The 24,335-nt window shown below is 37.2% G+C and overlaps 6 protein-coding genes across 9 annotated transcripts; 3 read left to right on the top strand and 3 right to left on the bottom strand.

Moving 5' to 3' along the window:
- Positions 1-157: 157 nt before the first annotated feature.
- Positions 158-3,392, top strand: LOC109858810 (separin). Of its 2 annotated transcripts, none has more exons than XM_020436433.1 (9): positions 158-771; positions 847-1,063; positions 1,221-1,510; positions 1,590-1,726; positions 1,857-2,073; positions 2,208-2,518; positions 2,607-2,774; positions 2,858-3,003; positions 3,103-3,392. In XM_020436433.1, the coding sequence occupies exons 1-9, from the start codon at positions 526-528 to the stop codon at positions 3,243-3,245; spliced, it is 1,875 nt and encodes a 624-aa protein (XP_020292022.1). In that variant the 5' UTR covers positions 158-525; the 3' UTR covers positions 3,246-3,392. The 2 variants fall into 2 exon arrangements, with proteins under 2 accessions (XP_020292022.1, XP_020292023.1); XM_020436434.1 differs by having other exon boundaries at positions 692-771; positions 924-1,063.
- A 145-nt stretch (positions 3,393-3,537) lies between these two features.
- Positions 3,538-5,902, bottom strand: LOC109858812 (mannose-1-phosphate guanyltransferase beta). Of its 2 annotated transcripts, none has more exons than XM_020436436.1 (6): positions 5,570-5,902; positions 5,096-5,259; positions 4,629-5,022; positions 4,346-4,507; positions 3,975-4,206; positions 3,538-3,869 (listed from the first exon to the last, which is right to left on the bottom strand). In XM_020436436.1, exons 2-6 carry the CDS (start codon positions 5,246-5,248, stop codon positions 3,701-3,703), a joined length of 1,110 nt encoding a protein of 369 aa, XP_020292025.1. In that variant the 5' UTR covers positions 5,249-5,259; positions 5,570-5,902; the 3' UTR covers positions 3,538-3,700. The 2 variants fall into 2 exon arrangements, with proteins under 2 accessions (XP_020292025.1, XP_020292024.1); XM_020436435.1 differs by having other exon boundaries at positions 5,574-5,902.
- Positions 5,903-6,283: 381 nt separating this feature from the next.
- On the bottom strand, positions 6,284-7,534 carry LOC109858804 (26S proteasome non-ATPase regulatory subunit 8). The gene is made up of 3 exons (XM_020436418.1): positions 7,389-7,534; positions 7,078-7,150; positions 6,284-6,972 (listed from the first exon to the last, which is right to left on the bottom strand). The coding sequence occupies exons 1-3, from the start codon at positions 7,494-7,496 to the stop codon at positions 6,353-6,355; spliced, it is 801 nt and encodes a 266-aa protein (XP_020292007.1). The 5' UTR covers positions 7,497-7,534; the 3' UTR covers positions 6,284-6,352.
- A 252-nt stretch (positions 7,535-7,786) lies between these two features.
- Positions 7,787-10,451, top strand: LOC109858808 (elongation factor 1-gamma). The gene is made up of 8 exons (XM_020436430.1): positions 7,787-7,891; positions 8,020-8,169; positions 8,473-8,536; positions 8,630-8,772; positions 9,122-9,424; positions 9,605-9,925; positions 10,010-10,162; positions 10,253-10,451. Exons 1-8 carry the CDS (start codon positions 7,880-7,882, stop codon positions 10,406-10,408), a joined length of 1,302 nt encoding a protein of 433 aa, XP_020292019.1. The 5' UTR covers positions 7,787-7,879; the 3' UTR covers positions 10,409-10,451.
- Positions 10,452-10,544: 93 nt separating this feature from the next.
- Positions 10,545-13,283, bottom strand: LOC109858809 (probable 39S ribosomal protein L49, mitochondrial). 2 transcript variants are annotated; one of them, XM_020436431.1, is made up of 3 exons: positions 12,771-13,283; positions 11,703-11,892; positions 10,545-11,595 (listed from the first exon to the last, which is right to left on the bottom strand). In XM_020436431.1, exons 1-3 carry the CDS (start codon positions 12,876-12,878, stop codon positions 11,321-11,323), a joined length of 573 nt encoding a protein of 190 aa, XP_020292020.1. In that variant the 5' UTR covers positions 12,879-13,283; the 3' UTR covers positions 10,545-11,320. The 2 variants fall into 2 exon arrangements, with proteins under 2 accessions (XP_020292020.1, XP_020292021.1); XM_020436432.1 differs by lacking the exon at positions 12,771-13,283 and adding an exon at positions 12,326-12,512.
- Positions 13,284-13,522: 239 nt separating this feature from the next.
- LOC109858802 lies at positions 13,523-24,112 on the top strand. The gene is made up of 7 exons (XM_020436416.1): positions 13,523-13,732; positions 14,744-19,021; positions 19,537-19,570; positions 20,206-20,468; positions 20,685-20,840; positions 20,948-21,270; positions 21,375-24,112. The coding sequence occupies exons 2-7, from the start codon at positions 14,768-14,770 to the stop codon at positions 22,975-22,977; spliced, it is 6,633 nt and encodes a 2,210-aa protein (XP_020292005.1). The 5' UTR covers positions 13,523-13,732; positions 14,744-14,767; the 3' UTR covers positions 22,978-24,112.
- Positions 24,113-24,335: the final 223 nt, after the last annotated feature.

The raw sequence follows: 24,335 nt of genomic DNA, 5'->3' as shown, positions 1-24,335 counted from the left end.
TCAGTTTATCAGTATTTTTAACGAACGTACAACTCCGTGGCTTGTACCCAAACCACGGTTTAGGACCTGTGTCACGATTCCTAAAGACTTAGAATGGCGTATGGACTAGCTTGAAACGGTCCTTTGAGCCATATATGCACCAAACCAAACCTATTGTAGAAGGCCCTTAAAAGTAACTGTCAGTTTTTAATTTGAGATCCGCATGTGTACGCGTTCTTTACAGATATATTGTATTCAATAATTTAGTTTTTTATTGATGATAATTGCAATTATACACACAAGAACTAAGAATTTAGTGTTAAAGTGTTATTAAAAAAGGAATATAGAAAACCTTGATTATAGGTTTATATTGGTTTTCTAATTATTTATAGGAAGTCAGATGCTATCTTTTAAATATGTACTCGTAAAACTACAATAATAAAACAATATCAAATAATAATAAAGAAATAATAATATCAAATAATAATAATAAAGAGAAATTAAACGTAACGGTTTGCTTGCAAAGCTTTTGAAAGTGAGTAAGTCATGGCTGAAGTAGATGAAATCATGAGAATCTTGTACAAATGTCATGCCGAAGACGAGTTTGAGGATAAATCGACAGACTCAAGTAACTCGCAAAGATTGAGAAAATCACGAAGAAGAGTTGAAAAGACAAATTTGGAAGAGTTTAAAAGTAACGTGGAGAAATTACTTTCGGACACATGCTGCTATTATACAGGAAGTGTTGAATATTCTAGTTTGAATAAAACGTTAGCAGTCTGTAATTTAGAGGTATGTTTAAAGTATCAAAAGTTTTTAAATTTCATTTACAGTTATATGTATAAAATAGCAGTGTTTTTTTTATAGCTTGGTAATGAGCTTGTAGCTATTCATCATTTAATTGAATCTCATGCAGTAATATTTCGGCAACATGTCATGCACAGATATCAAAAGACTCAACTGCGTGAAATATACAGAGAAGAATCTCAGACATATGGACTGAAACCAACACACATGAAGTTTGATACCAAATTTGTAGATAATGCTGAATCTTTAAAATCAAAACTTAAAGAGTTACCAAAAGGCATGTTGTTTTTTTGTTTTATAGTATCTTATTCATTTGCATATATATGTGTATATATATATATATACATACATGAATAATATACTAATGTATATATATACATACATACATACAGATATAAATTTGTTAATTTTTCTGTTTTTTATTCTGTTCACAGAATGGTATATGATTCAGATCACTGCTCAATATGAATCTCCAAGTGTGTTAAAATATGGAAAATTTACATCTAGTGAAATGCATGCTATACATATTACTGTACTTCCAACAGGAGCATCGAACATGGAACCTTTATGCATAACCCTTCCAAAACCTATGACACAAGTTTCTTATGACGTTTGCAAAGAAGTTCATAAATTATTAGGCAACTACAAATCTGAGCTACAGGCTACTTATGCAAGTTATGAGGAATATTGGAAAATGCGTAAAAATCAGAATAACAAAATGAAGGTATAAAATGAAGGACTTGAAGTTAGATATGAAGATCGATAATGTTTTTATGACAAAAATTCAACATGATTAATTATAGGCAGCTATAGAAGCATTAGAGAAAATATGGTTGAGAGAATGGAGAGTTTTATTTATGGCAGATCCTATTGAAGATGTGGACATTGTAAAAGAGATTCACAACATGATTGATAAATTAATATTAGATTTCAAGCCCTCGTAAGTTACACATTAAACACAATATAGCAAGTACATTAAGTAATTTTATACTTGACACAAATAATCTCTACTATAAATCGTTTATTCATATTTTGAATTTCGTCATCAATCATTGTTTTATTATTTTTAGCGTTAAAATATCACAGCGATGTAGATGGCTCTTAAAGAAAGTGTCCGTAGGCGCGTGTTTTCTCACTCGCGAAGAGATAGCACGTGCCGTCAAGTTTCTAATTCCCAACAATAAAAAACTTGCGAGTAATATTATTTTATCAATTTACGGAAAATTGTCGTGTATGAAAGAATTAGAAAATATAAAACGGAAGACATTAGTTCTAATTATTGAGGAAGTAAGCGTGCCAGTGATACATAAAGATGATTTATAACATTTATATGTTCTCGTATGCCAACACATAATAAATGTGTGCACAACGTTGTGTTTTTGTACAACAGCTATTTTTCTTTTTTTTGTTTATCTTTAAAGAACTTGGATTATTTGGCGTTCGAAGCTATGGAGATTATTAAGTGCCATCCTACCACTCGTTTCTCTTGTCTGCATGTAGTGTATGCGTTATTTAAAGAGCACGAAGATACTATAGTAGACGGTTGTAAAATAATCAAAGCCAAAGACGACATGGGTATCTGCGTAGTGAATCCCTCGGGTGGTTTGAATAAAATGGAACAACGACTAAAACTCTTCATGAATTTCTGGTTACCAAAATGGAAAAGCAGTTACAACAAGGAACCTGACGAGAAAATGTTTGAAGATGCGCTAGTAAATCATGACATTTTAATGTACAAAAATCTCACCTGTCTATCTGTCTATTATCGCGATTATGAAAGTTCATTATGTTTCCGATTACATTTTATATATCTCTTGTAGGTATAGCGGTCATGGAAGTGGAATACAATATGTATCCGGAGAAGACATCGAAAAGATGAGAGTGAGATCTACCGTTTTGTTATTCGGATGTAACAGCGTGAAATTGCTTGTAATAGGCGGAAGATATCCACCTTATGGTGTTTCAAATCAGTATTTAATAGCATGCAGGTACGAATATACGAGAATATATAACTTAATTTAAGTATGTAAAAAAATTACAAGTGTGTGTTAAACATCAAAGTACCTTTTAGTCCCTGTCTACTGGGTATGTTGTGGGAAGTAACGGACGCTGATATTGATAAAATGACCGCAAACTTTATAAGCAGTTGGATTCCGTCGTCGTCTGAGAAATCGTGGGCCGAAGTGGATCTGAACAGTTGGCTCAGTGGTACTTTAAGTCAGTGTTATTAAAAGCATTATTATTATTTATTTTTTTTAATCTGTCTTTTCTCACCTGTATGCTTAGTAATTTATATATTCAATTTTTTTTTTTTAGAATTAACAGAAAATACAAAAAAGGAAGAAATAAAATTGGATTCAGAAATGTTAAGAGCGGTGGCTAATGCAAAGCAGACGTGTTCGCAATACATGACGGCAGCTGCGATAGTAGTACGAGGTTTACCAATAAAAATAACTTAAGTTCTTTCCGTTCTGTCTCGTGTGAATTATTATATTTGTGAAATGTTTATTTTTTTTATGAATGTGTACGAAGCACTTGTGTTTAAAAGTAAGTAAAACTACGAGAATTGATTTATAAAGTTTTATAAAATATTTTTGTACGAAAATATATATAGACAATATCATATACAGACAAATTCTATACCTGATTATACATGATTAAATACAATCACATATGAGATTGTCTCAATCTCATACATGATTATATACAATTACATATATAACTAAGTAACATTTAGATTCAGAACTTGTTTATATATGAATAAATTTCCGAGTATATATACAAATAATATATAATAAAAACGAATATAAGAAACTGCCTTCAAGCGCGTTTAAGAACCAAAATCGAAACAAACATTTTGTATTTCAGTCACGATTATTATGCTTTTTCACTGATTCGGAATCACAGTCTTTGGTCACATAATAATTTGCGGTTCCGGTACAGAAGTGGAAATGCTTTTGTGTGGCAAAACTTGTCCGCCATTAATATATAGTTCGTCTTTTACAATAACGTCTTCTCCTAGTACAGTTGTACCTTCCATTCGCACCCATCGTCCCACGACACTTCTCCATCCAACGATACATCTGTTTAAGTTTTACATATATGTTATATTTGATTAACACGAGAGAGAGAGAGGAGAGAGGAAGAGAGATGCGTCTTGCAATATTCAGAATAATAGTAATACTTGCCCATCGAGCCATGCGTGCTCTTTTATCACAGCTGCCTTCAAGATAGTGCTTCGTTTAATACAGCATCCGTCGGCTAAAGTGACACCTGGCCCGATTGTGACATTAGGACCGATTCTGCAATCTTTACCGATTTTAGCCGTTGGATCAATCAGAACATTGCCCACGATGCCGGATCCGGAATGGAGCTGTTCCGGATGCTTTTGTCTCAACGAAGCAAGATACATAGACATGCCTGGAGAAAAAAAGTTTATAAAATAAAAATACATAAAAGATTTTGATAAATTTATATATAGACACGTATATAAACATATATATAAACTAGTTATAGCATGTTTGGATTTTTTTTCAGAATAATAATATTAAATGCTCGCCTGTGAGAAAGTCTTTAGGCTGTCCCACATCCATCCAGAAGCCTGGCAATTCCATCGCATATAATTCTCCATCTTGAGCCATACCTGGAAAGACTTCTTTCTCGATGCTTGTTGGTTTCAGTTCTATTCTGTTCAGTACGCTCGGGTTAAGAATATATATTCCTAGATTTTTTTGCAAAAACAAAATGTTTATATAAATGTTATATATGTGTGTATAAATTTACACAAGATTTTCCTATGCATGAATATTTCGATATTTTTTTTTCGTTATTGTTGTAAATACCTGCGTTAATCTTATTGGATATAAATTCTTGTGGCTTTTCCACAAAACTGTCGATTTTTCCATCTTCTCTGTACACAACCACACCGTACTTCGACGGTTCTTCTACTTTTGTTACAACTATAGTTCCCTCTTTACCATGACTCTCATGGAATTCGAGAAGCTGTTTAAAGGGAAAATCGCAGATGATATCAGAGTTCAAAACAAAGAACGGATCGTCGCTGGTGCATAAATATTCACGGGCAAGCGCAAGTGGTCCGGCAGTACCCAATGGTTCTGGTTCATGAGAAAAAATAAGTTGTACTCCTAATTTTTTTGCTTCGTGAACCAATTCCTCTTCCATCTGTTGTGCTCGGTAAGAAACCGCCAAGATTACCTCTGTTACATTTGTCTGCACCTGAAAACATTAAAGTAACAGATAGATAAAACAAAACAGTACTTTTAGGAAGTTCTAAGTATTGAACACATACCAGTGCTTCAATTTGATGCAAAAGCATTGGTTTGTTTGCAAATTCCACAAGTGGTTTAGGCCGACTCAAAGTGAGAGGTCTCAATCTGGTTCCATAACCACCGACAAGTATTAAAGCACGCATGATTCGTAATTTTTTTCTCTTTTCATGCATTTCTGTAAATCCTGTATGTAATAATAATTACAAGTAATTTATAATTTCTGTTCTGTATTTGATTAAAAACATAATTTTCAAATTTTAATAAAAATCATAAATTTACATGTACAATAAATTTTTGTAAGTACATATATATATATGTTGTCATTAAACAAATTTCTATTAAACATAATCAGGTATTTGATATTTGATATATTATATAAAATTAATATTTTTTATATATATAAAATTTTATATATATTTTGTATAATACTGCAATGTACAATTATTACATCTTATTGTTTACTGTTTGTGTTTTGTTTAAATATGCGATGTTACCTACGTGCAATGTTGGCTTGTTACTGATATCAGCAATGAGAAATCTGCCACGTAAGATATGCTTAAATAGATAAAGTTTATATGTTTACGCTAGCAGACACATATTTTTGAGGTTATTACAGGAGTAACTCTCTGTCGCCAAAATCTCTTTTCAACACGAATAAATACAAAATGCTATTAATGTCAGGTCTACATAATTTGTTTTAAGTTACGTCGTTTAATTCTTATCTTGCGAATTTCCATTAATTAATATTTCCTGATTATCAGCTGACACCATTATACGTCACCACTTGTCACAGAGTGCTTCTTATACTTCTTGTATACTTTAGTTTCACACATACACATATATGATATAATTTGCGTTACTGAATGATATATGTATACATGACTCAATTTTTTTAATATTATGAATCTTGATATTGTTTTTGTAAATTATTTTACATTGCAATTATATTATATATTATATAAATAAAATATCAATTACAAACAACATATATGATTGATTTAATATACAAGGTTTAATATATAAGATTTAATATACAAGGTGTATGTAAAAAGGTATATGTTCACAAAAAAAAACGTATATATATATATATATTTATATATTTTATATACTCAAAATTGTTTCAATTAAACAAAAATTTTATCGTGTATATTATATATATGTACATATATAAAAGAGAAAAAAAAGAACTCGCAATATATACTATAAAAGAGTGTAATATCGTTAATATTTATTTAGATATAAAATATACACACACAGAGATATGCATATATAAAATGTTACACAATCATTTCCAATTCTCGCGCGTAGTCTATCGCGAGCGCAGCTAATTCAGAGCTCGGGATAGGCTCTTCCGATTTCTTTTCGCTAGTAGTGGTAAAGTAGAAATAACCGTCCTTAGAAAGATTCCAGTTCTTTTTGGCGGCATACGCTTTTATATCTTTCTCTGTGCTTAGGTTGAGCATCCTCGCTGCATCTTGCACAGATATCTTTTCGTAGGCGCTTTCCATACACGCGCCAATCTCATCGCGTACAGTATTTAATAAAATATCTATGAAGAAGTTGTAAGAGGCGGCAGGTACATTGCCCTTGGCCAGAAAAATCTTGTTGTAAGAACCCTCCATCAAATATTGCTCCAGACTGAGAGGATGTCTTATATAGACATTCGACTGTATTTGATCGGATGGCAGAAGTTCCAACTCCGTGTGAAATTCGGCAACCCGATTTTGCGATAGCAGAAACAAAAGATTTAAACCGAGAAGTTGATATTTGTAAGCCGATTCTATCAGGCCAGACTTGTAATCAAAATAGTAACATTTCAGCTGCGCCATGTACCGTTCGAAAGAAGGTATATCTTCAGTGGCAATGCTCCATTGGGCCCCAATTTCTAATATATCTCCTGTCATTTACACGCATACATGTAAATTAAAATTTAGAGAACTTTTTATATATATGTTAAGCTCTTGTTACATGATAGGGTATTTGAAAATTAGGAATAACTTACGGGCAATCAATAATTCATTTTGACTAGCTGTGCTGTTTGATGTTGGAAGAAACATCAAATGAGTAAGACCAACCTGCAAATGACAGTGTTTGTCATTTAACAATACAATATTAGACAATAATTATATCAAGATTTTGTACATGTATATATGTAAATACTAAATTCTCAAGAAAATGTTCGTTAAAGTTTAAACTTAGTGAAAAAACAAAAAATTATTTTATTTAAATCCCGCAAAATTGAGGTTATTATTATGAAATATCATCAAAGAGAGTGAATTTTGCTCAAATATGATTGAAATATATAGATTATACCTTTAATTGATTGAGTAACTCGCTACATTTCTTCAAATTGCAAGGTTTTTTTGTCCATTCACGTTTTAAATTCTGATACAAGGAGGCAACATCTTTGAGGGCTGCCATTTTTAAATTTACCGTGGAATAGCGACAGAAGTGTAAGATCATTTGACAGTCATTTTAAGGTGGATATACATTTATACATATATTATATATGTATAAATGTATATCCACCTTAATTAGTCCATACGTCATTGGCTGCGGTCCGTTTCATGCTTAATCGCGCATTTATCTATAATATATGTCACGTATACTATAGATAAATGTGCGCTTGAGCATGAAACGGACCGCAGCCATTCTAGGATCTTATTGGAGCTGCGCTCCTAATCTGAAATGAGACATAGAATGGAGTATGGACTGGCATAAATGGTCCACCGACAGCCACAACCGCACCAAACCAAACCTTTGCCGGCCTTTCACTTTTCACTTCCTCTTCCCGACTGGTAACAATGGCGTCCGGAGTAAGTGACTTTCACGCGGCTTTTCACTGGTCGACATCAACGCAATCGCGTGTCGATGTCGATATCGGAACGCTAAAAAACAAAGTCTACACGATGTATCACATGCCGTTCTGTAAATTTTTTTACAGACTCTCTACACGTATCCGCAAAATTTCCGTGCCTACAAGGCCTTGATAGCGGCCCAGTACTCTGGCGCCCAGATCAAAGTCGCTGATGATTTCGTCTTTGGCGAGACCAACAAGACCGAGGAATTTCTCAAAAAGTTTCCGCTAGGAAAAGTAAGTCAAGTTACTTTTACAACCGGTAAGTCATGTTTCGTACGATCAACAGTCATTTGTGTTTCCCTACATGCAATATATAGTTAACATGAGTTTTCGTCTTATAATTTTTAAGAAAAAGTTTATCTTTTTTTAACATGAAACCAACTATTGTAAAATTGTAAAAAAAAAAAACATTTTTTTCTATTTTCTAATTGCTTTTATTCTAATCTTTATGCTTTAAACTGTTTTTATGTGCAACAATATGTTGATTTGTACATGGTGTAAGATTGAAAGTATTGTAAATATGTGAATTTTTCAAAGGTTCCAGCGCTTGAAACAACTGATGGACATTATATTACTGAAAGTAACGCAATAGCATATTATGGTAAGTTTTTCTAAATTAATTTTTTCTTATTATCTTATATAAAGTATACACACACTGTGTTTTATATGATAAATATCTATATCTTATTTATAGTTGCAAATGAGCAGTTGCGAGGCAAAACCGAAATTGAACGAGCATTGATTCTTCAATGGCTTGGCTTTGCGGATTCTGAAATTCTTCCTGCAAGTTGTGCTTGGGTATTTCCTTTGATAGGCATAATGCCTTACAACAAGCAGGTATTACTATGAATTTTTTTGCATAGTTTTTTTTTTAGATTAATTTCATTTTTTATTTAGTTTTGATATTTATAAAAGTTATGTACATATCCTCCTTCAAAGGCAAAATTGGTAAAATTCTAATTCTAGGTTTTGTAACTCGAGGAGGTAGATTACTGGAATATTGTGAATTTTTATGCATATCATAGTTACCTATATTGTAAAATATATAGATTTATGTATATGCTCTGGCAATATTTCACACACACTTTATACCATACAATATTAAGTTTCGTTGCTTAATTGCTAAATTACAAAGAAGTTTTATTATACATAGATTAAATTTATTAATTTATGTAATGATTTTCAGACTATTGAGCGAGCCAAAGAAGATATACAAAAAACACTCACAACTCTAAACTCGCATTTGCTCACACGCACTTATTTAGTAGGAGAGCGACTGACTTTAGCAGATATTTGTGTAGCCATGACATTGCTACATCTTTATCAGTATATTCTTGAGCCAGAGCTACGTAAACCTTATCGGAACCTAAATAGATGGTTTCAAACAGTGATCTATCAGCCGGAATCGATTTCTGTAATTGGTGCCTTTAAATTGGCAGATAAAACTGTTGAGTTTGATCCTAAAAAATATGGTGAAGTTCAGGGAAAGGTTAGTTTAGTAAAAGAAAAAAATCACGTACAAGTAAAACATTCATGTACAAGTACATAAATATGGTTTTGTAAATATATGTATGTTTTGATCTGTATGTACACATACACAAACATGTATATATAAACAAACATATATATATATATACATATACATACACACATACATATTGTTTGCTAGAGTTCAAAAAAAGAAAAGAAAGAAAAGGATTCTAAGAAAGAAGTTAAAGAATCAAAGGAGTCAAAAAAAGAGTCAAAAGCTGAAAAGGTTCCGGCAGCGGAAGATGAAGCCGATGCAACAGAGGAAGCTTTAGCCGCCGAACCGAAAAAGATAAATCCATTTGCTTCGATGCCTAAAAGCTCGTTTGATTTGGATGATTTCAAGCGTTTTTACTCTAACGAAGATGAATCTAAATCCATACCATATTTCTGGCAGAAATTTGACCCAGAAAATTATAGCATTTGGCTTAGTCACTACAAGTATAATAACGAATTAACTAAAGTATGCAGATAAAAAATGTTCTAGCTAATATTTGAGAAAGTCCATGTCGAATGTTTTATTTACATGCTTCTCTGGATTTTACAGATTTTCATGTCTTGTAATTTAATTAGCGGTATGTATCAAAGGTTGGACTCCATGCGGAAAGGTACATTTGCTAGTTGTTGTATATTCGGAGAAGATAACAACAATACAATCAGTGGTATTTGGATCTGGCGCGGACAGGATCTTGTTTTCACTGTACGTGTTTTTATACAAAAGTGATAAATTATATAAAATATTTGTGTGTTCACACGCATTCAAACATAATCTTCTTTTTATTCTTAATAGTTGAGTCCTGACTGGCAAGTAGATTATGAATCTTACAGTTGGACAAAACTGGATCCGTCTAAGGACGAAACAAAGGAGCTGGTCAAGCAATATCTCAGTTGGACTGGCGCAGACAATGAGGGACGTAAATTTAATCAAGGAAAAATTTTCAAGTAAACTTTGCTATATGCATCTAATAAAAGGACTCGTATTCATGAAATAAATCGACAAAACAAAAAAGAAAATTTATAAAACTTTGCAAACACCTTTCAAAAAATCCCTATAAATCGATAAACCAACACTCAATATCTCTTGCCTAAATATGTTACTCCTACTTGATCTTTACCGCGTGGCATTAAAAATCTCTTACGCGTGACAGCTTTGATGTTTTAAAGTGAATTATTCTCGAGGAATTATCTTTAAGGCACATTAATTTCAACGCAATTTCCTTTCGCCAGCGGGTGCCATGTTCCTTTGTTTAGAATTTGAAAGTGTCTCTACACTGTGTGTATTCATGGAGCAAGAGATATTTCAACTTTTTAATAAGAAAAAAAATGTACCATATATATATATATATACATAGCATATGTGTATAAATAGATAAAGAGAACAAGAACCGATATTTTTAGGTGTGTAAAAATAATGTAATAACTTATTATCGGAATGTGTTACACATATTGTATGCAAATGTGTATTGTAGTTAACGAATATTTGCATAACACGTGCGATTGACACATTTACAATATTCCGATACATATGTACTATAAATTTTCTTTTGATATTTCAAACAAACGTATGAGCAGTTTTTTTTTTTATATTAGCGAATATAATTTTTACAGAATTAAGCGATATTGTTGACACGTGCTAAAGAATAGTCTTTCTATAGCATTTTCTTTTCGAATTAATGAAATTGGCAAATAGAGAATACGGGATAATTCTTGTTGGAGAAACACTTTGTTATTTAAAAACACAGAAGCAAATAGGATAAATGTACATGCGGTATGTTTTGTAACAAAAATTCATTGTTTATTATATATTTACAGTATATAATAACAAAAACTTATTATAGAAATGTCCGTACAATGATTCTTAAAACCCTTTCATGTCCATCCATTTTTTAACGCGACTCACGTGATCGCCTCTTAATATAATTAAACCTGCGAACTCGAAGATTTGGCTAGCGATTTTTTGCTTCGTGATGTCCTCTATATATTCTTTTAAATCTTGATCTAATTTCCATATGTCTCCTTGAATTTTCCTGATCTTTGTGACTCTTTTTACTTTTCTTAGATTTACTTGTAAATACACAGGTTGCATATAATTCTTTGTGCGTTCTACGAAATAGGGAGTATCCTTGGGCAAGGCTGTTGAATTCATAAATATTTTGATTACAGATATTTTATTTAAAGATTATTTTTTATGCAAAAGAAAAACGTCAGCGAGATATGTTCAATATTTGGATTTTGCTTACCTTGCGCTGGTTTATAACCAGATGGCAATTCAACATCAGTGGTACTAGGAGGCTTTGGTATAATTTTGTATCTGAGCAAACGTTCCACATATTTCCACTCGTTTGGATCATTTGAGATCTCATAATCGGTATAATCTTCGGGTTTTGTATATTTGGAAGATGATTTATAACTGGACCATCTTTGTTGAATCTAAAAAAGATGGAAATATTTTGCATATCTTTACACTGGTCATGTTTAATTGTACTAATTCATTTGTATATAAATCCAGTTTGTCTTCTGTGAGTTGAGATATAATTTATCACTAACAAGAACATAAAAAAACACTTTTAAATTATGTTAAACTGTGAAACGAAGTTATTCTTGTATTTATATTGTTACAAATAGTAACAATAATACTATATATATATATAAAACAGTAATAAATAACAAAGCCAGTACACAGCTGATGTAAATTTGCTGAATGTTTCTAGCCAAATATAAATTTTTAAAGTTTATGTACATCTGTTTTTAGAATTTGTATTAATTTTATACAATGACCATCTTAGTTTTTTTACAGTTTATTAATTCGAAGTTACAAACTTTATACAAAATTTCTAGGTTAGCAAATACTTTGGTAACACACAACATATATCATCTCGCGACCATTAAATCAAGTCGCTACAAATGTATCCGTAATTATTAACGAGCCAGATATCTCGAGGAACATAGTTGCGAGTGGATAGACAAGTTTATTTTCACAGCCAATTTTTTATCGTACAGGTAACTCTCAATTGGTCGCGATTATCGTATCGGCTTTAAATAATGCGCAAGTTTACCGCGAATACAATTGCAATTGATTGACGATAACATAATCTTGGATGAAAAATTTAGGATAAAACCAAATGAGAAGAATGGACACAGAACGTACAAAGTACGTTCGCGAGGACGTCCGCACGGCCCCTTCGACAGTGCAATCTCGAAGTACAATCACAACAGCCGCGCGGTGAGGGACAGAAAGAGGAAGAAAAAAAGATGCGAAATTGGAAAAGAATCGCGCCGCTAATTTTCGCCGATTAATCTCTCATTACCTGAGTTATCGCGGGTGCGACGCGCGACGTCGCGGCGCCTCTCGACGGGCGAGCGTTATTGAGAACAGCGACGAGACTGGCGCGCGCGGAGACACAAAGGGCGGCCATTTTGAGGACTTTAAATAAGGGTCGACCGATGTCGCCGCCATTGATGCGCACCGTATACCGACGGGCGCGTCTTCCATCTCGTGCGCTCTCTCGGTCGCTCACGAACGACCGAAACCGTCCGCGAGTCTCCCGGCTTACTTCACGCCACTTCACACCTGACTCGCGCTACCGTTTTAATTTCCTTGTCCGGAGGAGGTTTTGTGAATCCCGCGATCATCGTCGACGACGACAACCAGGTGATTCCGGTTTAGGTAGGTGCGGGTAGGTAAAGTGTGAAGCGGCCCGCTAAATTCGCGGTGTAACGCTAGGTCAGTTAGCGTGTATGAGCTATACAATTCGTGAAGAAGCTCGGAAACGTGACGAGGTGAAGTGAGGTGTGGTGAGAAGTGAAGTGAAGTGAAGTGAGGTGAGAGGTGAACATAATAAAGCCATAGACGCGCCGCGGTTTTCTCGCGGTGGCTGACGTCGCGGCGACGCGGCGCGCGTGTTTTCTTCAGCGCTGATCAGCTGGTTGGCGTGGCGCGACCCGCTCGTGTTATTTCCTGGCCTGTCGGCGGAACGTCCGAGCGGCGGCGGCGGCGGCGGCGGGCGACGGGCGGCGGGCCGGGCCGCCAGTCCAGCGTGAAGCAGCAACGAGTCTCGGATACACAGCGTTTGGCGGCGGCGGCGTTATCGTAAACGGAGTATGCTCCGTAAGGAGCTGCCGCGGACTACGGCCGGCAGGTGGCGGTAGCCGGAAAACAGTAGGTCGGCGTGTGGGACACCCTAAAAACGGGACTAGATACTACGGGGATCGACGTCCGAGTTTTTTAGCCCATCATCACGGACTTGCGGCAGGATTTTCAGTCCCCAAGGTGAGTGCTGATTTCTCTGTAATCGGGGCGATTGCAATCGGTCGTAAACGATGATCCGCGTTGTCGCGCCCGAACTCCGAAAATCTGAGCCGACGAACGGCCCGACCTTTTGTTTATTCGTGGCCGATTATTTTCGCAACGGACTTTGTCGCGACGATTTTTTGATATTCTAGCGCGATCACGAACCGATTTCACGACCGAGCAGTTAGCGTGTGCCGCGCGCTTTCTCGTGAGCGTGGAATCGTCGCGATCGGCTCGTCGCCCGACTAGATATAACGAGAAATATTTCAGCCGCGGACTTTACGCGACACTGTGCGCGGCTTATACACAGCCGAGCGCGCAAGAGGCAAAAGGCGCTTCGTTTCGTCCCGTGTGTGTCGTGTGCTTGACGCAAAGTTTGTCACGTAATTTTTCTGTTCGCCAGGGCCGCATCTATCAACCCCGTTGTCTTGTCCATTTTGTGAGCGCACGATCGACGATAATCGTGCGCTTTTCTCCGAGCGCGCAACAACAACAACATTATTTATTTCTCAGCCTCATTGATATCCTAGATCTGTTTCACACGCGAAAAATCTCACAAAATCACGCGTCTTCGCAATCGGCCATTCGCGCGCGCGACTCTTTCTCCTTGCAAATTTGCCAATTTTGATTCGCCATGTTACTTTTATAAGAAAATTTTATATTCTTGATGAATTATATGTAAATTACAAATGTATATATAAATAATTCGCATTAGTTTTTCAATTTTTATGAATATTGTATTATATGTTTGAATTAATAAATTCTATTGTGTTCGAAAAAAGAATCAGACATTTAGATAAGCAATTCTTTACTATGTATATTAAATTATCATTATAACATACCTATGTATACTTCATATATATATATATATATTAGCAACTTAGGTAATTTTTATTAATAACAATTCCATTACTGTAAATGTTTATATTTCAATAATGTGTATATTTTCAATAATAAAATAATGCTTAGAAGATATGCATAATATTGCAGGAGCCCAATGTGGGTGGAAGTGAGATGGCATCCAGAGAAAAGAGACCTTTAGTGCCTTCAAAATCAAAACAGAAGGCGAGTAATGACTCTGGCTTGCCATCCAATGAAGTCAAGAATAAAAAGGGCAAGTCATTGCCAAATATAAAGCAACAGCAATCCGAGCAAGAGATTTTTGATACAGTAGCAACAGGTAGTCAGCTTCCAGTTAAAGTAGAAGCGAGCTTACCACGTAGGAATGCTCTTAAAAATCTGAAACGCAAACAAAACCTAAGAGCAGCCAAGGTAATTAAGTCTAAGGTTACCAAGAAAGTGACAAACAAAAATCTACACAGAATATCTGACGTTAAAAGGAGCATAAAGACAAAAAAGCTAAAGCAGGTGGAAGAAGCAACAATTAAAGCGGCAGATATCAGTCTGAAATTTTCTGAAAATCAGATAAATAACTGTGACAACGAAGGCAAGGGAACTGAAACACCAAAAAGTGCCAAGAATAATCTCAGGACCAAGAAAACTAAATCTGACATTCAAAATAAAGAAGAAACCAGTGGTACATCCAGTGCTAAAGTCAGCCCTAAGCTTGGCAGAAAGGGAAAAACAACAACAGAAAGTTGTGACTCTTTGTCAAAAAGTGCCAAAACAACAAAATTAACAAACTTCAAAAAAAACAGTACCAAGTACAATTTTGTAAAAGTTGCAACTTATATTGAAAAAGGTGTTAAAAGTCGGAAGAGTACTGGCAAGGAATTAGACTGCGGCGTTAGTGGAAGAAATAATTCTAGCATTGAAAAGTTTCCAAAGACAGGTTTGGATAACAAGACCTCTATTGATCTTACCATAGACGAAGTTATTGCTTCTTCAATGTTGGGCGATAACGAAGCTGAAAGTCATCAGGGTGTTATAGAGAAGACTGAGGGAAAATTGACGAGAAGTAAGAAAATGCTGGTAGATGAAAATCCCATCTGCGACATTGAAATCAAGAAAGAACCTGATGCCGACGAAATGAAAATTGCATCAGACGGAGAATACACGGAGTCGGATCAAGGACTTCACTATCAAAACGCAATACAATTGAGAAAGAGGTCGAAAGCCGGAAATTATAATGAAATGTCTCAGAGAAGCTTGCGAAATGGGAAGCAACGTCAGTTATCGGATTCTGGAAATTCCGCGGATAACGATATTAAAAAACGTCACAGGCTGAATTCGGATGGGACTTTCATTTCAGATAATTTGATAGATACCGATTTAAATATGGACTCTTGTTTCTCGGATCCCAACTGTAACGAATCTCAAATCATTGTGGCAACGAACAAGGATGAGATCCGTTTGACGAAGGAAGAAACCAAGAATTTTGACGAGGACACCGATACCGCATCAGAAATAGAAAATAATAATAATAGCGATCGGGTAGATAGAGCGAGCGAGATAGGACCAATGTTGCGCTCCAAAACTAAAGCTAAAACTACAGAAAATGAGGCGGCGAAAGACGATGAAGTCGAAGACACGCGAATAATCCCTAAAACCGCGGAGATACAAGAAGATGCAAAAAAACTTAATAATTTAGATCAAATCAGAAAAGACAGTATTTTAACCAAATGTGCCGACAAGTCGAAAAATCGCAGAACTAGTTTAAACATAGACATAAAGAAAACCGTTAGTTCCTTTTACAATACAGATAAATCGGATAGCAATTCCAAATCCGAGAATATAGATCAGATGATACAGAGCATAAAGTTAAACATTGCAAAAAATATTGAGATTAACTGCAAAATTTACAACAAGGAAACGGGTATTGGATTAAGTAAGAGCATCGATGTGCCCAAGATCGAGGAGATCGTTGCGCCACTTAGTACGGATTCTCAGAAGAAGGGATTGGAGGAAAACGCCGACGAAGACGGGTCTGTTATAACGAAAAACGAGATCGCGGATGGTTCTGAAAATTCTGTACCAAAAGTGGCCGATACTGCCAAAGAGATTGAGGAAAAACTAGTCAAGTTTGATATCGGAGAAGCGGAGACCAACTCGCAGAACGTCCAAGATAACAACAAAGCCGCCGACAGCGACATAACTAACGATGTACATAATGCTTACGAGTCCACGGGTGATATAGGTAATAATAACGGTACATCCGGTTGCGTGGTTGAGTCAAAAGCGGAAAATGTCGGTTGCAGCACGGCCGGCAGCACCTCGATCAGCGATAACGAATCGAAGACGACATCGGACGAGATCAAGAAGACCGTTGCGACAAGAAAATCTTCGAGAATCAGCGAGAAAAGTTCGGACAGCAGTCCCGAAACGAAGAAATCAAATAAATCTCCGAACAAATCGGGTTCAAAATCGGACAATACGGAAGATGCGGCAACCGAAATCAAGAAATCGACGAACGAAGAAACATTGGACGCTCTATCTCGTCGGGTGTCGGACAATAATGCCTTATCATCGCCAATAGCTGGGTCTCTCGATAAAGTCGATGAGCAAATCATCGCGATAGATCATGCGAACGAAGAAGAATCGGAAACTGACATTACTCTGAACGTTTCGGTCGATTCGGAAGAACTGGAAACGCTTGAGAGTTTGTCCCGCGAGGTCGAGGAACTGGTAGCGGAAGGCGAATCGTTCGAAACTTTATTACCGAGTACAGCGAACGACACAATATCGAGCAAAGAATTACCGGATTCCGACACAAAGCCGTTGAATACGTTGGAGCAAGATGTACAGATCAGCGCAAATCAGCAGGAGATGTCTGGCTGCTGCGACGATGACAATTGCGCGCCGGTAGAATCAGCTGTCGGTGAAACAAACGAGACGCCGAGCAAAAGCTGCGCTGACGACGAAAACGTTCTCGAAGTGACCGAAACGTCATCGTCGGAAAACGATTCCTCTTGCAAAACAGTCGAAAATGCGAAGCATCATAAAATCAACAACAATCATTTGTCATCAACTGAAAACTGTGATTTAAATAGCGAGTGTAGCTCCGTGAATTCCGTGCCCGTCGGACACACGTCCGATCAAAAGCAAAACGACAAAACCGACGAGGAAGTCGATCGGGACGGCGACGTTAAAGAATCGAACAGATCTAACGACGCGTCAAACTCGGACGAAAATAATTCGGACGAAAAGTCACAAATTGTTGTTACAACCGCGGATCAAAGCGACAAATCGCCGACGAACGACAAGGTTCTCGTCGACGAGCAGAAACCTGTTAACGAAGATAACAACAGACGAGTTTTGCGGGCTCGCGATAAGCAAAAGAAAATTGAAAACAAACGAGCTTTCTCTCGCGGTCCCGATTCCGTTGACAATATAAAAATCAAAACGGAAGAATCTGGTATTCAAAAGAATTCCAATCTGCATGGCGAAGTTGATGGGACGCAAGCGTCGTGGACAGACGGGACCACCGCGGGTTCCGAAAATTCTCAGAAAACAGAAACCTCGGGCGAGTCGCAGAACAGCAACGAATCGGACGATATCGAACCTTTGGCGCGTACTCGTCGCAGCAGGGAGACGAAAAAACGTAAGGAGGAACCGCCGCAATTGTCCGGTGGCGGTTCGAAATCGAAACGCGTCAAACGGGATGTGCGAAAATCCGAACAGCAGAACAAGGAGGAAACTTTACTCGACAACGAGGTCGCTAAGATCAACGAGAACAACAGATCGTTTTTGAAATACGAAGCCAATGTCGCGGAATGCACGGACGGTTTTCGCGGATTCTTGGGTCGGGAAAAGGAGAAAAGCCGACTGGACAAACTCGAAAAGGGATCGAATTTGCGAAGCAAATCGGAAAACGACATAATGATCGCCGGGGCGAAGAGCGGCAAAAACGACGAGCGAAAATTCTCCCGGAATCTGTCCGAGAATCACATGTCGAAGCAAACGGTCAACAATATCGATATGTTGGAAAACGAATGCAAGATCGCCAATACGACGTTGGAACTCGCGCAAAAAGATTCGGACGAGGCGTCGACGTCCGGCGATTCGTCCAACAGAGGCACTCCCAAGATTTTGGAAACGCCCGAGGACAAAGAAAGAAAAGAATCGATCCTGCGGCTTTTGGGACTGGAATCTCTGGAGGAAGCCGCGAAGAGACAGCAAGAAAAAACGAAAAAAGAACAATCATCGTCGACGGGCACTTTGAAAACAATCATCAGAGTGTCTCAAAAGGACAGAGAGAAGGACAAGGACAAGAAAGGGTCGCGATCGCCGCTAAAAATGGTTCTGAAACAGCAAGGGCGCGGAGACGGAGACGGAGATTCCCCCGAATTCTACACCATACAAAAGGAGGTGAGAATTTTTGAGCTTTCCTCACGCTTCTGCGTTGTGGAACGTAACTCAGTTTTGCTTGCCACATGAGTTTCTCATTTACTTCTTCATTTGTCTTTTTTTTTTTTTCTTATTTTTCTTCAACGAGTTCTCTTGGATTATTTTTTTAAAACAATAATATATATATATATGTAATAATGCGTTATATTTTTTAATTATCATTTGAACAAATAACCTTTTAGAAATTTTGAAAAATTCTTGATTCTCATGCACGTGCAGCGCATGAAAAACAAGAAAAAAAAGGACTGAACAAAGACGCTTGAACTATAGTAGTGGCAGATCACGTAGCCAGAGAATCACATCATTGTTTGAATTCGTGACTGATCGAGACAATTATGTAGTTCTCTGGCATACGGATATAGCTGATGTGGTGAGAAAAATGACGAGTAAGCTGATAAGTTTATAATAAAATTTGACCATTTTACTCAAATACGTTTTTTACCGTATCCAATTATGTTTTGTTTCTTTTTTTTCAGTTTGGAACCAGTGGTTTGGGAGATAGCAGCTCTGGTGCGAACCGAAAGTTCACTACTAACCACAGACACTCTTGCGGTAATCCTGGTTGCGGGAATAACTAAAAAAAAATTGATTATCTCACTTATTTTTCCTTTTTTCATCGCCTTTTCCGATAATCTCATAGTTTTTTTTTTTTTTTTTTTCTAAACCGATGGTGTTTCCGTATTGAAACTAGTGTTAACGCGATAAAATTATTCACATGTCTATTTCGAAAGATATAAAAAAGAAAAAAAAACAAACCTTGTTCGTTTTTTTATTTTCGTTCTCGCATTTTTAAGATGATTCGCCGCTTGTCGCAATTAAAAGAATTACAAAACAATGCACTTGTAAAATATTCAATGTGAAAGTATAGAGAATTCAAAACTCGGTTTTGTTTTACAGACCACTAGTTCCAAAGACTACCGCCCCTTCATCGTCCCATAAGTTTCGTAACAATGCATGCTGTGTTTCTTTACGTAAAAAATTTTGCTTTTTTATATATCGTAAGGACACACTCACTGACTTTTTACATTCTCGCTAAATATTAACACGTTTAATTTAAAAAGTCGGAACAAGATTTACACAACATCAGAGCACGGTAAAGTTCACTTTCGATGTGTATCTAACTTGGTCTAATTTTGTCATCGCAGAAGACGATAACGAGGATGCTACGCCCAAGGATCGTCAGTCGCTTGTTATTCCAGAAAAGTCATCATCTTTTTCCATACATCCCGGCCGCGTGTGCGCCGACGTATGTTGCTACTGCTTTGGCAAGTTCGGTTCTTTGGACACGCCGATGCATCTAGCTCAAATGAAATCTGACGAGAGACGCAAGAAGATCTTAAACATAGAGATAAATCTAACAAAAGATTCTTGTCTCTGCGATGCATGTTATCGTCACGTTGATAGAAAGGTTTGTTATAATAATAATAATAATAATAATAATTTATATATACATATATATAAAATATATATATATAATATATATAATATATATTATTATTTTATATATTTTTATATTTATATATATTTATTTATATATATCTCACACACAAATTGCCACACATATCAGAAACGGACATATATAATCATGATAGTACTGAGAGTTTCGGTTTTTTTTTTCTCTTAGGCGAACACTAGTCCGACAAATGTGCAGCAGAAGCCGCAGAAACAGCACAGACAATTGATGGTGTCAAAATGCGCAGCTCGCGATTGTCGAAATCCTGCTCGACATCACGTTAAACGCCGTTGGTTGCTCAAGATAAAAAATGGTCTTCAAAATCAGGTTAATACACGTGGCTTGATTTTATACATACGCGTGTCTTATATATGTCTAATGTACTCAATGGTTTGGAACATATGATAGATTTGTGGATTTATTTAATATTTAAGGTTGATATAGACTGGGAGTCGACGCAACACTCCACGCTGTCGTTCTGCATTAATCATTACGAAAAGATCGGACGCTTCTTGACGTGCGCGTTGTGCAAACGCCGTCTCGCCCGAACACACACTTATTTAGTGCCTAACTCTCTTTTGGTAGAGATTAACGAATTGAATCAGCTGCTCAGCTATCAAGGTATTCCCGTTACATTGGTGACCGGCACATTCGTGTGCAAACTTTGTCGATACTTCATGATGCAGCATCTGAAGCACAAAGACATTGAGAAAATGAACGTGACTCACAGATCCTTCTGTAAGAGGTATCGAAAGAGGTGAGTATGCCAAAAATTCAAGCCATTGTGATTCTGTGAGTTAAGTTTTAATGACTTAGAGAGAACAGAAGAGAAACTGACGAAGAGCACTTTTCGATACGCAGGATCTTGGAGTACCTAGGTATCAAAGTTGAGGAAGAGGAAGACGAGTCGCCGCAGCAGACAAGTCAAGCGAAAGATAAGAAAGGTAAGAAAGGCACCAGGAACGTGAATTCCAAGAACGGGAGTTCCAAGTCGCCGGATCGCGCGATAAGCGGCTCATCGGAGAAGTCTACGCCAGAACCAAATAAGAACGAAAACGCGGCGGGATGCAGCTCTGCCGAGACGAGTGGCAACGTGAGTAGTCGTCCAGTCGCTGGCAATGCGAAAATTAGCAACGCGAGTAGCAACGAGAACGGTAATGCGGAGAACGTTCAATATCTCAACATTGAGAGCTCCGTGGAAAACTTGAAAAAACGCAAAATGCTCGATGCGCATACGTACGCGCCGTCCTCTTCGTACGATGGCGCGTCTACGAACGAGATGGTCGAGATATTCGGGATGGACAACGAAATTACTCTGACGCGGCTGCCGAAGAGACCGAGACTCAACAACAGCAATAACGACATAACACCTGTGGTGCAGAGACTCGGAGCAAATCCCTCGATAAGTGTGCGCACGCTCTTTCCTGGTGAGGAAGAGATGAATCTTCATGTTAATATAGATTTTCAAAACGTGCGCGAGGTTACGCCGCAAGGTTGGGAGAAATGCGCGACGATGATTCAGTACGATCGTGAGACCAAGCTTCTCTGGCAGAAATTGCAGCGACCGTATGGCAATCAGAGCTCTTTTCTGCGGCATTTGATTCTCCTTGAAAAGTACTACAGAGCCGGCGACTTGATCCTGGCGCCGAACGCCTCGCGAAACGCGATCAACTACTCCACGTCGGTGCAAAATAGACTGATATCGTACGAAGGTCCGGAAAAAATGGACGAGCCGATAATGGAACCAATCGCGACGGAATATAGCAATCCGCGTCGTCTCAGCGGTGGCTACGTAATGGAAAAAGACAGGTTGTCTATGCCCGGCACGAGTTCCATGTCATCGAGAGCGTCAACTAGCAGCGGCGTTGCGACGTCGCATCTGACGAAAGTAAACTCGTCGGTGCTCAAACTCAATCCGGGCGTATCTATCATCAAAAAACCGCCGCCGAATTTGCAACGATTGAGCCTGCCATCCGCTAGCGGTAGCGGGGCCAAACGGAAGGACGGCGGACACAGCTTGTCCGTTTACAACAACGGCGGAAAGGTGTATCAAGCAAACGAGTCCGATCTCAAGCGAGTACAGATGTTCAAACGGCAGAAGTCTCATGACAGACAGTCCGGAGCCGGTACAAGCAACGGATCCAGCTCTCAGTATCAGAAGGCGCCGATCGCCGTACCGGCCAGTCACAGTCAGCAATTCCAGAGACACTTGCGAATGCAACAAGAGATGCTGAGCCGTCAGAGCCGCGGCGATTTCGAGCCTCTGATCTGCGATATGACGCGCGCCACGTCTGCGAACGAAACCGGCTCGAGCACCCAGAACTTTGTGCACAATCTCAATCTACCGAAGTCGATTCAGGTGACCACAAAGCCGACATCGAATAATCCGATTCCGATTTTGCCAAAAATCCCAAAATCACTGACAGTAATACCGCAAACTGTTCCAAGACCCGTTGATAAATGAGAGAAGAAGAGACGTAAGTAGATAAAAGCACACTGTTTTTTTTTTTTTTTTTTTGTTTTTTTTTTTTGTTCCGAAGAAGGAGACAGCGCGGCGAAAATGGATCGTTGGCTATATGCGGACTCTGGCGCTCTTCTTCTCACGCCGAAATCAGGCGATTAGCACTTTCAAAGCCTGCCGCCTGAGCAAAGAACGACAATGATCACTGCTTGGAGAGCAGTTTTTGCCTTACGTGAGCGCATCACGGTATGCACTTACCGAATCCGAACGCTCAAACATACACGTATATGCTGATGCACGTTGATTTTACACTTAAGATCGACTAATAGCGACTTATATATATTCGTTGCATCGATCGTATTTACAAACAAACTTGTAGATAGGCTAGTAGAATAATTCGAGCAAGTAAATAAGACACTTCGATTTTAGCGAGATATTCACATTATATATTAACAACCAAAGCTTCACTTATAAAAAAAAAAAAAAAACGCATTCGTGCAAAGCGTGTTGAACAATGCTGTTTCCACGAAAAGTGCCTAAAGTAAACACGGGCGAAAGTCGTTTACTTTATCATTAATTACGTAATTGTACGCATGAGAATGCAGAATTTCATGTATGTAGATTTATACATACGTAGAACGTCCAAATAAATCGTGAATGATTCCTTGTGAAGGAATCTCGATATATAGAAAGCGTAGAACAGACAATTTAATTCTTCAACTTTATTTTTATTTTTTTTTATTTTTTTTTCTGCACGTCTTTTATTTAACGAAAAAAAACAATCGTGTGCGATTTTGTACGAAGTTAGATAAACCGTCATTCCGCGAGAAGCGCGGCTACACAACCAAAGGTTTCTTAAAACATTTTTTCTTTCATGAGGAATCATCTCACCGACCGTAAACACAATATTCCGGAGCTCTACATACGTAGTAGAAAATGGATTCGTCACTAAGCGACAGCATTGTGTTAGTGTTAATTAAGGCTTACGTATCTTTTTTTTTTCCTCCCTCTATATATTTAGTTAAGAATTGTAAGTAGCAATGTAGATAAACCTCCAAATGATTCATCACACGTGGGAAAGGATTTAAAGCTAGAAGACTTATTGAACTTGCTTATTTTGGTTTTGTTTTGTTTTTTTTTTTTTAGTCGGCATATATATTGAACATATCTATTTTTTAATAAAAAAAAAACAAAAGGAGCGGGTAAAGAAAGAAGGAGATCAGGTTTAAGAAAAGAGTAGTGAGAGGATATATATGTGTGTACACACACAATATATGTATATATATGTATTATTATATTAAAAAAATATATATTATATATATAAAGATACATATTACATATATTACATATATATAAAGATA

This window comes from Pseudomyrmex gracilis, unplaced genomic scaffold, assembly GCF_002006095.1.
Source record: "Pseudomyrmex gracilis isolate BER0280 unplaced genomic scaffold, ASM200609v1 scaffold_225, whole genome shotgun sequence".
Taxonomy (NCBI): Eukaryota; Metazoa; Arthropoda; class Insecta; order Hymenoptera; family Formicidae; genus Pseudomyrmex; species Pseudomyrmex gracilis.
The sequence above is the reverse complement of the archived record's forward strand: the minus strand, read 5'-3'. Positions and strand labels throughout refer to the sequence as shown.